This window comes from Ceratosolen solmsi, unplaced genomic scaffold (genome assembly GCF_000503995.2).
Source record: "Ceratosolen solmsi marchali unplaced genomic scaffold, CerSol_1.0 scaffold53, whole genome shotgun sequence".
Lineage (NCBI taxonomy): Eukaryota > Metazoa > Arthropoda > Insecta > Hymenoptera > Agaonidae > Ceratosolen > Ceratosolen solmsi.
Genome location: NW_011948441.1, coordinates 718,195 through 733,860, shown reverse-complemented (window position 1 = coordinate 733,860; position 15,666 = coordinate 718,195). Strand labels below are relative to the sequence as shown.

Genomic DNA, 15,666 nt, shown 5'->3' with positions numbered 1-15,666 from the left:
ACTAAAGTTAAATCGCATTATTGCTAGTTTCAAGCGATTTTATTATCCAGATTGTCTATCTTCATGAGTGGCCTTTATTACACCTTCTTCGAGAATTAAGATAATTGTAACATTCAACATTTTTGTAATACGTATATTTTTTATTTTAAAATATACAGTAACAATTTTAATAAGTCGTAAGTTTATTATTTGTAATATATATTTTATAATGCAAATCCTCTTTTAGCGATTCAACCAAATAATAATAAATTTTATTTAATATCTTTAAATAAATTTTGTACCTAATTTACAGTTCAGATAGATAAATATACATTATTAAAAAATAAATCTTAAAAAATTTTTTTTCAGTACCAGATGCGAAGTTTGAATATATTAATATGTGAGTGTACCAAATGTAACTAATTGGCTTATTATTACTTTACAAATTTATTAATCCGTACTTTTTAACAAAACCTGTAATAATTTATTATATGGAAAAATTGAGGCATGTATAAATATAAATTTTAATATGGTTTTAATTATAGCATACTCGTTTTATAGTGTTATGTATAAGATTTAAAAAATTATTTATATATTATCGACAGAAAATTTTTCAAAGAAATTCTTTACAATTAAACATACGAAAATTATGTTGAAAAAACGTAATATATTATTAATTTGTGAAAAAGAAAACAGTAGCAAGCTTTTTATTTAATACAATTATTGTTTGTAATAACAATTATTATTCTTATAATTTTATCTATCATTATAATATGTCACTAATACCGAGAGAAGGGTAGCTCGTAATTTCAGATACATATTTAGACGTCTACATAAAATAAATGATATTCTATCATAAACGAAATTCAAGTTGTTTAATTGTTTTTTCACATATTGTATGAAGCTTCGGAATGATTAATATTTGTATAATGTACAATATATGATATTACAGTATGAGTCGATGTGTATTACATATGTTTAATTAATTTTTACCGCTAGATTTGGAAATATAGATAGTAAAATTTTATATATTTTATATATTTTATACAGTATCTGAGATTAAGAAAAACAATAATAATAATTTTGTATCCTATTTTATGATATTGTAATATATATTTTCTTATTTTGTACGAAGGGTGTATATTGTTTAAATTTATTTTTTATGTTTAAAATTTATTATCTTGATAGTTATAATTTCAAGAATATTTCAATAATTATAACAAATGAATAGTATACTGGTATAATAGTATAATGGTCACATTGTTTATTTTAACATAAATTTATCCATCAAATAAATATACGATATATTGTAATATCAACATATTTTTCAGTCTTCAAAGATTTGATTAATTGATACGGAATGAAAAATAATTTTACGATGACATTCATCTGTCGAAGATGGAATATTTTGTGCAGGAATTCGCGCTCGTTTTCGTCGATTATAGAAGCTACCACTCGCATGCGAAGGGAAGAGCATATCTATCGATGTCGCATAGCGGTATAACCCAAAGAAAACTAACGGAAAATCCGTAGAATAACTTCTTAGCGGCATGACACCGTGACCAATGAAGGAAATAGAAACTTTACCTTATTGTACATTGCCTCTGAGATTTCACGTATTTAAAGGGCGTATTCTAGTAGTTTCATATATTTTTCCTACAATCTCACAAAAATATCTGCAAACTAAGGATAGCCGAGTGAAAATACATTTACCATCAAAAGTGTTGCAAATATTTTTTTTTAATGTTATCGTGCGCAGATCATTATTTTTATTTTAACTTACTTCAGTATTTAAAATTTTTTTTATTCATTGCTGATGTATTGATTGTTAATACTATTTAAAACGATTATTAAACTTATATGTAAAGAATTTCATATGAATTAGTGGAATTCCGATATACATTCAATGACATAGTTAACCGATACGACATTTATCAAATTCTGAAAGTCAAGGAGTATCATTTTACATTGGTACCCTTTTACATTTGTAGTAATCAGGATAATTGGAAGTTAATATTCGAAAAAGAATATATATTTAGATATAAATTCAAATTACGAACATTTATTTATATATTCAATTTTACATTAATAAAATTGACATTTGTATTATTTCACTTCATCTCTCATATTTTTGACTTTTAAGTCTATGACACAATTTTTTTTTTTAATTGTAAAGAATTTTTAAGTAAATTACTTTCTTAAATAATAAATTTAGCTATAAATAAATTATAGCTTACAATTCGAAAAAAAGACCGAAAATATGCATAAATCTAAAGATTCTTTTAAAAAAATAGGATTTTATAAGCCTTGCATTATCAAAGAATAGTTCTACCAATATAATAAATACGTATAAATATAAAATACAGAAACAAATAATTGAGTCGATATTTTTGTCGATTAATTGAATTACTAGACATGATTCGTTCTATTCCCTTACAATATAAATTTATGATCGATTAGTGCTAAGATAAAGAATTTAATTAATCAGTCAGTCAAAAAATTAAACACAATTCTAATTAACAATTTATTTGGATGAATACATTTTTATAGTCATTAATATTTTTTAAGTACATTTAATCAAATGTTTTAATAATTTTTTAGAATAAAATTATGAGACATTTTAATTTGAAATATCTTATTGCATTCTGTTTCTATTATAACTGTACACTTAACTTAGATAGTAAATGAACTTTAAATGTCTTGATAATGATGATTTTTATATTAAAAATTATAAATATAATTTGAATACATCAATAATAAACAATATTACAAGATGTTATATCTGTCGTTAGACTACGAAAGTTACTTAATTCAATTAGCACCTGCTCATCAATTTATTGAAATGTTTATATAATATATTTGATAATATGTAAAAGTTATTAAATATTTGAAATAATAATAATTGTATTTTGTAGTAGGTATTCGAATGTTAATGAAATTAGAGTAAAAAAAAAATAAATTATATTTCTGTATTGAAAATATTTATATTAATTAATAAAAAGTGTTTTAACATTGTCCAATCCTTATAACAGATATATTTTAGAATCTTATCTTGTAAAAACTGCTATATCTACGATTAATTAATAAATATTATTTTTTGAAAATATTATATTTTGATTATACATTTTCTTTAATTAAATTTGTTTTCATTTTATAACGATTTTAAATTGAAAAAAATACTATCGAACTTCATTTTAATATAAAAATATCTTAAAACATCCATTAATAAAATATACGACATATCAATAATTTTATGGAATATAATTATAATTCACTACGTTTTTAATTCAACTAATAGCACTTTGAAACAATTTTAAAGTAGCTATGGGAATTGAAATTAATCAATGAAATATTAAACTTCATTGAACCGATTCTGAAAAAAATAAGTAGCTAATATTCTAAATAATGAATTATTCGTTATGAAATGCTAAAACCTATAGTATTTTCTGTTTTATACTTTATATTAATCAACTGTTAAAACTGATGGATTGCATGTAACATCCCTCGTGTTTTTTTTGTCGCTGTTTAACAAATCGAAACGAGTGATATCGACGCAACCAGCCGAATCAAAATATATACAGCTTTCTGATGTTTATTCAGCAATTCTACAGCTCATTTTCTTTATAAAAAAAAAGAAAACGAAAAATATTTCAAAACATGCTAAAACTTGCAAAATTAATAATATTATTACATGAAACGATATTATTTGAAACACTCCAAATAAATGATGTTATTTTAAAATATCACCAATGAAATTTAATAAATACTTTGAATATAACTAAAGAAAAAATAAAAATTTAAAAAATATTATTTTAAACACAAATTTGTACATTAGTTATTTAAAATATTTGTGATCTATATAATTAGAACAATGTACTACATTTTATTATATTGATTCATTTGTAATATATAGAGTATATATATCTTATCATTAATACTTTAAAAAAAAAAAAACATTTTTTTTTAATATTATATACATGTAATTTATTTTAAGTAATAGAGAAAATTTCAATTGCTATATACACAAAAATTTCCTTTTATTATATGATTCTTCCAATTCGCAAGATTGTGTATATACTGATGCGACCGTACGGAAACTCGTCGTATGTTTTACATAACTCATTAAGTGAGTATCCTTGACGTTGAATCGCTTTTCGTTTACAATAATTTGAATGTTGATGTTAGTTATGTATAGTATACCCTTTTTTGTACCTTTTATCATAAAAATTTAAATTTCTTGTTAAATATTTTTAGACAAAAATGCATAATTTATTTTCAAATCAAATACATCTAATCTTTCTATTCATTACACCATATGAGCTATAATATTTGTATTATAATTGGAAATAAAATTTCGATTAGAAAATGCATTTGCTTATATTTTATAAATTTAATTAATATAACATAATATCATACAGTAGAATGTATGGTGGGTAATCATGATAAATTGTTTGAGGTTTTGGTAAAAAAAAAGGAAAAATCAAGTGTCACACGTTTGCGCGATGATTATAGTAATTATACGTGTAATATTTTCTTCACAGGAATAATACTTACCAATATTAATATATTGAAAAAGAATCTTATGTAGAATGCTTTTTATGAATTAAAGGTAAATTAGTAATTTTAAATATGTATTTTTAGTTAAATTTTTTTTTAATTTATAGTTTTACAGCGATTTCACTAAATATTTTATTAAAATTAAAAAATATTATTTACATGTTTGCATACAAATTAAATCTGCATATTCTAGTTACAAATAACGGATATTTTACATAGTTTGGTGTATATATCTGTTATCAAACTTTTATTTTTAATTAAAAATGTTTTATTAATATTGTTGATAATTAAGGAAGTCATTATCTCATTTGCCAGGAAGTTGTTATCTTATTGCAGAAATTTTTTTTTAAGAAATCAGTTCGGTGAAATTAATTGTTATTGAACAATAATATAAGCTTTTATTAATTTGAAAAATCTGAAAATTCTTAAATTATTTACATTAAAAACTAAAATTTACGATTCATTTAGTAGAAAAGAATTGCTGGTACATCCTTTTTAAATATCCTTTAAATTATCCTTGTTAAATAAAAAAAAGATTATATATATTTTTTCTCTTAAGCGATTACATTATATTTTATATAGTATTATTATAATATAAAATAAATACATATTATGTAATAAGGTTATAAACAAATGAAAAACTGCTGAAAAACCCGTATAATCATTTATATAAAATTTTTACATAATGATTTTGTATGACTTCAATAAAAATCAGACTGATTATAACATTGATTTACCCAGGTTAAACATGTACTATTACATATTGTTATTAAATAACTTATCGGGAAGACTAAATATTTTTGTGAGAGGATTAAGAAGACTAGCATCAAAATAGAACATTTCACCTAAAGACTATGTTATGATCAAGAACGAAGCTGGCAATCTTGATGACCTTGGCTTTAAGCCTTACAGAATTTGAATATTTAACGTGAAATAGATCATTATCGATAATCTTGACTCATTTTTCTTTTAATAATTTGAAACATCATTCGATGATATTTGACAGTTAGAAGTTACGGCTTGAAAAAAGAACAAGATTTGTTGTTTTAAGTATTTATTCCATATTCATTTTTTATTATATTAATATAACTTCGTATTAGTCGAGTAGTAATTTTATATATTAGATTTATATATTTTTTTCGTATATTTATAATTTGTTTATTCTGCTGTTTGTAAAATATAATATTTTTTAATAGGATAATATTTTTAATAATAGAATTATAAAGTTTTTAAATATTTTCTTAAAAATTTCTTTTTATTTATCTGTGGTTTAACCAAAAAATCTTATCTACATAAATTTACAAATCTATATAAAAGTATGTACGTAAGAATTCCTTCTGATGGCTCTTCATCATTCAACAACTTATTGATTTTCTGATTATCTATTTCATAATTTTTGCCAGTTATTTATTTAATCGTCTCTAATAATTATATCCACATCTAAGTAGCATTATTTTATAATTAATTCTAAACTATGTTAAGGAAATAATGGCCTGCTGGTTATTTATTCCCGAGCAAAAATCATATTTTAACGAAAATCAATAAAGTCAAAACTTCATACATGCAGGATATAATAATTTTATCGATATTTTCCTCAATAATATGCATAAACTATAAATGCAGATATCTCATGTATCGCTATTTTATCTAGGTTTGTTATTTAAGGAATGTCGTTTTTAAAAATTGGTAGGGCATGTACATTTTTGGTGCTGACCTTACCTCTCCCACTAAAACTAGAATTTGCCTGCTCAGAACACCAAGCCATCTGTGGTTTCTGCGCAGAATCGTGAATTTAGCGTATAATATCTTACAATTCCGTAAGTAGACAAACAACCAACCTGCGAGAAATTGTTTCTGCGCAGAATCGCGAATTCAGTATTAGGTAGGTAAACTGCATGCTATTTTCATGAACTGCATCTCAAATGTTATTCATAATTTCCATTTATCCAATAGTTGCTTCCTGTGTTTCTCTCGGGTACTTTCTTTAATTCACTTCTTTCAATAGTAGTACGTACTGAAACAACATCATTGTACAATTTATACTTTACTCCATTAACTGTTTTTAATAATTTTTATTAATGTACTCAATTTTTTATTTGATTTATATTTTACAAGAGAATTTCATGCAATATTCCATCAATTAAATTCATCAAAATCAATCAATTACAAACTAAAAATATTAATTTTTCTTTAGTAAATTTAATATATAACGTCTTCTTACAGGTCATAATTTTAATTTAGTTGCTACTTAAATTATACATAATTCAATCGGTATTATAAATAAAAAATAAATAATCAATTTTACAAGTTACAGATATTTAATGTTAATGTAGAAAAACATTTTTTGATATGAGCTTTTTTAAAATTATATCCAAGACTTTATAATGGATTCGAAATAATCGTCGATGTAATATTCTTTACGCACTTTAAAAAATTATTTATTATGCCATGTTATGTAAGTTTATGTATATTATTACATACTTTAACATATTAAATGTTTTTTTTACCATTTGATTTTTATTATTTATGCACTTTATTCAATGTAAATAGTTTATTTGAGACCTGGAAAATTTGTATTTTAAGTTCGTAGTACATTCAACAAGTAATTTAACCAATAGTATTATTACGTCATAAATTTTTCACGTAAATGACTTATAATTATTATTGTTGCAATACACGAATATACAATAAATATAAACATAATTAACATTCCTAATAAGCACTTAATAATAATCTGGATAATTAATCAGAATTTTTAAAACATATTTTATATACGCTTTAAACGACATATTCTCATCTTGCACGTGAGATAGTTATTTATTTTATAAAAGCTGACTAATTTTATATACACACATTACATAGATTATTCTTCGACTAATCGCATATATTTTGCAATGACTATTGAATATTGTGTAAGTTTTCTTTATTTAATATTGTATATTAATCAAAATTATTAATAATTATTAAATGAAAATATATGTTGCAAGTAAATTTTGAAAATAAATTTTCTTTTTTAGAACTGAGTTATCAGTTATAAAGATTGAATTAAGTGTCTTAGATTTCATACCATACGATGATGTTTACTACTGTCTACAAATATATATTATTAATGCTTAGAAAATATAAAAGAAATAGACAATAATTTTCTTTTGTCGGATTTTTGATGATGGTAATATGAATTTCATTTATTATTGCTTGGCAAATGATAATTTTATATTTCGTTCTGAAATAAATCACACAACGTTGTTATATCAAAATTTCAATCTGCACTGCTAAGAGCTTTACCATTACTTTTTAGTTTTATAAAATGGCACTATTAATAAAAACCTTTCGAAAATAATGTTTATATTTCGTTCAATGTTTGGTTAGTTGCAGTAACAGCTATTTTCTCATTCTTTTTACGGGGTAGGAATGTGAGTCGATGCAAAGTTAATTACGCAACAATGAAAAGCCCACGCAAGATGTCTAAGAGTGTCTAGTAACGTCTTTGATAAAATCATATTGAATTAGATAAAACTATAGAACACATTCTTAGTTTAAATTGTTCTAAGTAAATAAGACAAAATTTGCTTCATACTCATTAATTTTTAATCTCATGAGTAAAACTATGAATATATCAACATTATAAATGGATTAATATGAGATTCACTTGTCAAATAATTAACTTCATCGTTTAAGAGATTTTACTATAATTCTTATTAATTGTAATACGTTATTTTATTTTTGTACATTATAATTTATATATTGGATTATAATATAAGCATATTCGTATATAATGATAGACTTTTTAATACTATTTATTGTCATAATATACATTATGAAGAAAGTGTGCATCAAGCGATAGCACGTACATACATATATATATATATATATATTAGCATTACTAATTTGTTACTCTTTTTTATTTGCTGCATATAGAGTTAATTAAATTCGATGATGCTGTCTAAACATTTGCAATCTATTGAACATTTTACTTATTATCATCCATATAAATAAATTATCATATTTATATAATCAGCATTATTTATATTATTTATATTTGAAGTATATAAATATCATTATTATTGTATGATGTTTGATCAACGTATGGCATTGTTACAAATTCAATTCTTAGAAATTTGTATTTTTACGATTTTTAAAAAGATAAATATAGCCTATTCCGTATATATAGCTTACTAGACTATTCCATCCTATAGCAATTGATTAAATCATGCAAGGATCAATTATAAATTCACTTTTGATCTGAATAGCTAATCGATCGCGAATGCACATTCATTCTTACGTTGTGATCCTTCAAAATGATTTTATTGTCATTTTTTAAATTCATTTACATAATTTTATCTTGTATTGAAAAGATAAAATATAAAGATTGAAATTAATTAAAATTTGCATTGATATAAATATTTTCCATTTGAAATTAATGACATATGTTTAAATTCCATTATTGTATGAAAAATGGTACATGACCTCGAAAATTACTTTCGACAATAATAACCAACAATAAACATTAAAATAAAAAAATGGTCTTATGAAATATATATTAATTCTGTATTTCAATGCAATTTCTTGTTTAATGCAACTTCCAATTAATTAAATAAATTACATATATAATTAAATATATAATTATTTGCAGTTACTATAAACATATTTTTATTATATTACATATTAAACATATTAAAATATTTTTACGTATTTATAATTTTATTTAAGAAATATTTTGAAATCTGTATATTGATATAAATTTATAGTTATCGTAATGGAATAAAAGGAATAAAACTAAGATTTTTTATTTAATTATTTTATTTTTTCATACATTTTTGTAATTTAATTTTAAATATAATTGGTAAATATTGTACAGACACGGAAGCGAATTTTAATCCTTGATTCAATTTGATAAATGTTCGATCTTCTAAAAAACTGTACTTTTAAGTATAACTGTATTAGTAAAACCGTTGTAAGTTGAAAGAATTTTGAAAAGAAAAATAATTATTATAAATTTAAAATCAAAAGATTCTAAACTATTAATACCGTTTTATAACAAAGATGATGCAGTATAGTCAAATGTAATGACGCAAAATTACATTGTTTTGGAAAAGTATATAAGTCAAGACAGAGATATTTTATAAAATATAATAATTCGAATTTTTTACTTGCTTTCAGATCCAATTCAATCGATTTCGAAGTAGAAATTAATATTGTCATGCATACAAAAAATAATAAGTATATATTTTTTCGTAAGCCAACGCGTACAATAATGAAAGAAAATTCACTGAAAGAAAACTTTGCTTGATTATTATTAATAATTAATTGTAACTTTGATTTAAAAATATAATAACATAATAATACAAAAAACATGATATTGAGATTTCGTTCAGTGTATGTATATTAATTACAAAATCTTCAATTCATTGATTTTTAATTAAATATAGTTAACCTAATTTTTCGACTTACAAACACTTCAGTATGGCTATTATAGAGTTTGTTTTAATTACTCACAGTAAATCGGCTTTATTATAAAAGGTATACAGCGAAAGAGAATAATGGCTATAATGAAAGAAAAAAATAAAAAACTTTGACTCTTCAAATCTTTATCTTTGTATTTGTGAGGGTGTGCAGATAAAATGTGTATATTAGATAATTTAATGTCTTTGAAATCATGCTGCGATACTGAAATATACGCTGTTGGCTTTAAAGCGTTATCATTTGCAACAAAAAAATTATAATATATTTCATGAATTACTTTTCTAATAGACAATACGAATTTCATAATTTAAAAATAAATTTTAATCTAATCGATCATTATTCATTTTCCTATACGTTTGTTATGAAAAGTAACAAACAATACTAATCGTTTAAAGTTTGCTTTTTGTGCTATAATCATTCTAAAATCTAAAAATTCAGGATTCTTTATTATTGTAATAATAATTAATACAAATATATTTATTTTTTATTCAATTTCAGTTAGTATTACTATATTTTCTAAACTTTTAATTAAAAAAATTTTGTTATAACGTTTAATGTATTCGATGTAATTGTACATGGGAATTTAAAGCATTTTCATCATTGATATAGAACGGCTATGCTAAATTCACTTACAGCTGCTCAAAGTAAATTCTTTAATTATAGAAAGTGTCGTTATTTAATGATCGGCAAAACTGTTAATGTAATATTGCCTAAAAGTCATGCAAATGAAATTTTTTAAGATATATATGTTTGAATAAAATAGGTTGTTTTATTTTATTTATATACTGAAAGTGACAGTAACATTGTAAAAATGTGGCTCTTATCGAATGCAATTCAAGCAAAAGAATTTAATTAATTAGCTGTAGTAAATCATACTGTAATCGTTGTCATGAGCGTGCACAGCTCGTGTGATCGAAGTATAATAAATGCGAAAGGCGAATAGAGGGAAAGAATTACGGAAAAAGTTACTCATGAAAGAGGAAGCCCTTCAGGTACCACTGGGTTTTCACTTGTTATGACCTAAAAATGCATGGATCCCATGCGTACCGTTGCACTGATCTTCGTCTTTGCTTTAGTGAAGGAATGGGACTAATCTTTTTATTTAAGAAGATCATGATTACATACTCGTCTAGTTATTAATACCAACATTATATAATACATTAATACCTGCAGTTTCATCGTTCCTAAGTGATCATCTATTTCTTATATTCTCAATTTTTTTCCTTTTTTCTAGTTACTTAATTCGAGAATAATTGTTAATTTACTGCTACTAATAAAATTAATCGATGCGTACATTAAAATTTCAAGTAAGATTAAAATTTTAATAATATATTTTGAAAGAAAACTTTTTCCAATAATTCATTTATGTTATTATAAATATTTATTATAAATCCAATATTTCATTTATGCAAAAAATTGTTTAAGCATTTTGAAAATAATTTATTTATACTTTGTGAATTGTTATATTTTTAACAATTTTAAATTAAATGCATTCCATTACATAAGAATACAATTTAAACAATAAATGATTTTTTTATTATTTTTCAACAATTTTCTGTACACAAATTTCAAATTATCTTTTATCATATCTTTTATTATTCAATTTGTTTCAATGTGATAAAAATATTACTGAAAATTAAAATACCTTATATTAAAGTGAATGCTATTTCTCATTCTTGTACAATAATTATGTTTAGTTTATTAAAAACATAATTTTCATGTTGAAATATTTTTCTAATAATTTATAATTTAGCACTCACTTATTAAAGTATGTATCATTATTGTTTGACATTTTATATTATTGTTAAAAGTAGTTCAGCAAAAAAATTATTTGAAAAAGCATTAAATAACTTTTCTTTAAAAAATGGTGCAATTTGGTAAAAATTAACGAGGTAAGAGTCGACTAATAATTGTAAAGGCTTCGGTTATTGAACTAACGCTTAGCCTTTAAGAAACATACGTCCTAATTTTCTCTGCTCATTGGCATTTTTACGCTTAGACGAATATCTCTCTACCTTTCGTAATTTCTCTCGACTGCAAGTATAGTATAAGTATGAGGTGCGATGATGTCCCCCTTTCTACACTTTACTTATATATTCAAGATTTGCACGTTAACTCTTTATTACTTTTCCGATAAAGACTCGTTGATAAGGTAATAATGCATAGATTTTTCTAAGTTGTACCAAATTAGTAACATGTAATTGTTTCAAATTCAGATACATCGTTACATATGGTGTTGGATATAGGTCAGTTATTTTTTTAATTTCTCGTATTATCGAAATTAAAAATTTACATTACAAAATTTATTTATATAATTATTACAGATAATCTTTGTATGAAATTTGTTAGCATATTTCACTATATGTGGCTTTCAAAATAGCTTACCTTGAATAATACTTTTAAATTAATGTAATTTGTAATTGTAATCAATTAGAATATTCTATATAAAATATTAAGAAAAATTATGTTATTAAAAAAATTTATTTAATAAAATATATCTTTTATATCTTTTATATTTTAATAAAGTATATCTATTATATTTAATAGTTACTATCACCATTAATTGCAAATGATATAAGTGTAATTTGTATACTTGTTATAGATATTGGTTCTAATTTCATCTATTTCATTTGTACTTTTTCCATTTTCATTATCAATTATTTTTGTATTTATAATCTTTATATGTTTTTTTCTCTTACTAGTAATATTAACTTTTATTCTTTTTTATTAAAATAACCTTGAAATCATTTATGAAACACAAATTTTGTGTAAAAATTATAGTAGCAATGTACTGAATGTTTATATATTGGAGATGTAATGTTAGAAAAATATCTAGACATATATTCAATATTTCTAGAAATTTCATAATAATACTAAATGTTCTACATTAAAAATAAAGTTGTAATCTGAATATAAAAGAAAAATGTATGGATCATATTTTATCCATGACGTTAAACATAAAATTAAAATTAATCTATTATGAAATAAATTTAAAAATGTCTATCCATTAATGTATTCTGATTAGTGATTGATATGCTTTTTATCGATTTCACTTAAATAAAGATAATTTGTAAAATAATCATTATATAATATAATTATTATTATAATGCACACATATTTTAATTTTTTTTTATTATTTGACATATAACACTTGATTCAATATTAATAAATTTCTAAATTTCGATTTATATAAAAATTAATTATTTACCTCTTTAAAATATTAATGTATAATATTGAAAATTGACTAAATTGAAGGAATTAACGTTATTGTATATCCATTATATTATACCATACTTTCTATCATTAAATATTATGTTTTGAGTGTTTTTCAAATGATATCCTTTTAATTTTCAGTTATCCCAGCTAGTGATGTATGCATTTGAGATGGGATATTGGCGCAGGCTAATGGATGGTAGCGTACTGGTATCTAAAAAAGAACGATTGTCGTATTGAAGAGAAAGAGTTTTTCAAAATGCGGAAGAGATCAGGTAAGATCCCCGGCTATCCAGTGGGGATTTGAGGGTAACTGACAATCTCCACCGTAAATTAGGAGATATCTAGTGACAATAACTACAATGACGAAGATGATAATGATGAGATCGACCAAATTGAGATTATTAATTGGTCTGCATTGCATGGATAAATGTAGTGGCAGTAATGAATTCATGGTATTTTATTTAGCATGACGGACTTCTTATGCCTTACAGTTTGCATTTAATTTGCGAATGCTCCGTTCAGTCAACGCAGCAAGTTGAATCTAATTCGTGGTGGAGTACAAGTGTTTGTGTTATAATAGATTAATTTGGAAGATTTGTCATTAATTGTTGCTTCAAAAAACATATAGTTAATCAAAATGTCATTTTTGTCAAATCTAAAAAAAGCATTCCACTTCGGTGGCAATGACGCTAAAAAGAAAAAACTGTATAACAATATAAAAATGGACGTTAATCCGGAGGAGTTTTGGGACATGATTGGTGAGCTTGGCGACGGGGCCTTTGGAAAAGTTTATAAGGTAAAAGTAGTAATTAATTAACAATTAATCTAAGATTACAGACTAATTGAATTTCAAAGACTTATACAAGCAGTACAGTATCGATAGTAAAGATTTAGACAAAATATTTTCAATATTCAATATTGTATTCGAAAATTTATTTTAATCTTATGTATTAAAATAGTCTCTACGTATTTCTATTATTGGCTTTTAATGATAACGTTAGATAATTAATTATTTAAATTAGTTTTGCGGAATAATCGGTAGGGCTTCGTCATTTGACCTAGGTCGTACAAAATTGGATTATATGCTTCCATGTTGACGATTTTGTTTGATCTATAAAAAAAAATATTTCGTATAAGCCACTTCTTAATTAATGACGGTAAGAATTTAAAATTGTTGTGCTTCAGGTGATTTCTATTGCCCATAATTTAAAATGACGTATAAAATTATTATTTTATAAAATTTAGCGTTTAAGAACTTTTCACTTTGTCCATTAGTTATTATATATGTGTGTGTGTGTGTGTGTGTGTGTATGTGTGTGTGTGTTATCAAATTTAAGAGAACGACTTTTAAAAAAGTTAATCATACTATTGTTTTATTTTATTGAATAATAAAAGAATAATTTTATAACTCATTTGCTATTATTCATTACAGTTCTAGCGGAAACAGCGCAATCTAATGTAATAAAACGTATTAAAAATAGCTATTTAATATCAAATAAATACGTTTATCTTTGAGAAAATGTAAGCATACCAATCGTAAAAATTGTTTCTTTAAATATTTATTTATTGAAATTAATATACTACAGTTAGTATAATATATTTTAGCTTTAAATAAATATTGTAAAAGGCTTAAAAATATTATATTATATACATTTTGCTAATATTCATATTACTTTAAAATACATAAGTATGGATTTTACTCTCGCAGACCACAAAATATTCTGCTTTCTATAATTTACAGTTAGAAAATATTTATCTTAATACTTTCTAAGATTACTAAACTTGTAATTTTAATTAATTAATTCTAAATTATGGTTATTATTTATCAATAGGCTCAGCATAAGCAAACGCATCAGCTGGCTGCTGCGAAAATGTGCGCATTAGAAGGAGAAGACGACCTAAGTGACTTTATGATTGAGATTGACATTCTGTCAGAATGCAAGCATCCTAATGTCGTCGAACTTCACGAGGCCTACTTTATCGAGGGTAAATTATGGGTGAGTAACAAAAAGTATGTTTACAAGTTGTTGTCCATAAAAAGCCCGTTTAGATAGTAATTATATATGATATCATAATTTTTTTTACTTGTTCAATTAGTTATAGGTATTTAAAGTATTGTTTAAATAGTTACACTTGCTTAATCTTTTATTTTTATAATATTTTTCTTATTTTCCATATGAAAATTATAAATGGGTTAAGAACAATTGCAACAGTTACGAAAACTAAATACGTATAAAATTCAATAATCTTTAAAATTAATAAATATATTATTTTCTTTTTCTTACTTTATGCACAAAATTAAAGAGTTTGTAAATATAAAGAATTGTATATAAAGAGTTAACCATAGTAAATTTCAAAACCTTATCACTTTATTAATTAAAAAACTTACAAATCCAATCACAATTCGAACTAATTCGAACGAAATATATTTTTTATTTTTCGATTCTTTTA

At 23.2% G+C, this 15,666-nt stretch overlaps 1 protein-coding gene across 1 annotated transcript in view; it reads left to right on the top strand.

Moving 5' to 3' along the window:
• Slik (Sterile20-like kinase) overlaps positions 1 to 15,666 on the top strand; it is a 36,082-nt gene that overhangs the window by 1,657 nt on the left and 18,759 nt on the right. The window contains exons 2-3 of the mRNA XM_011503882.1: positions 13,354 to 14,011; positions 15,048 to 15,212. Coding sequence (XP_011502184.1) covers positions 13,853 to 14,011; positions 15,048 to 15,212 — 324 coding nt within the window. The 5' untranslated portion in view covers positions 13,354 to 13,852. The remainder of the gene's footprint in view (positions 1 to 13,353; positions 14,012 to 15,047; positions 15,213 to 15,666) is intronic.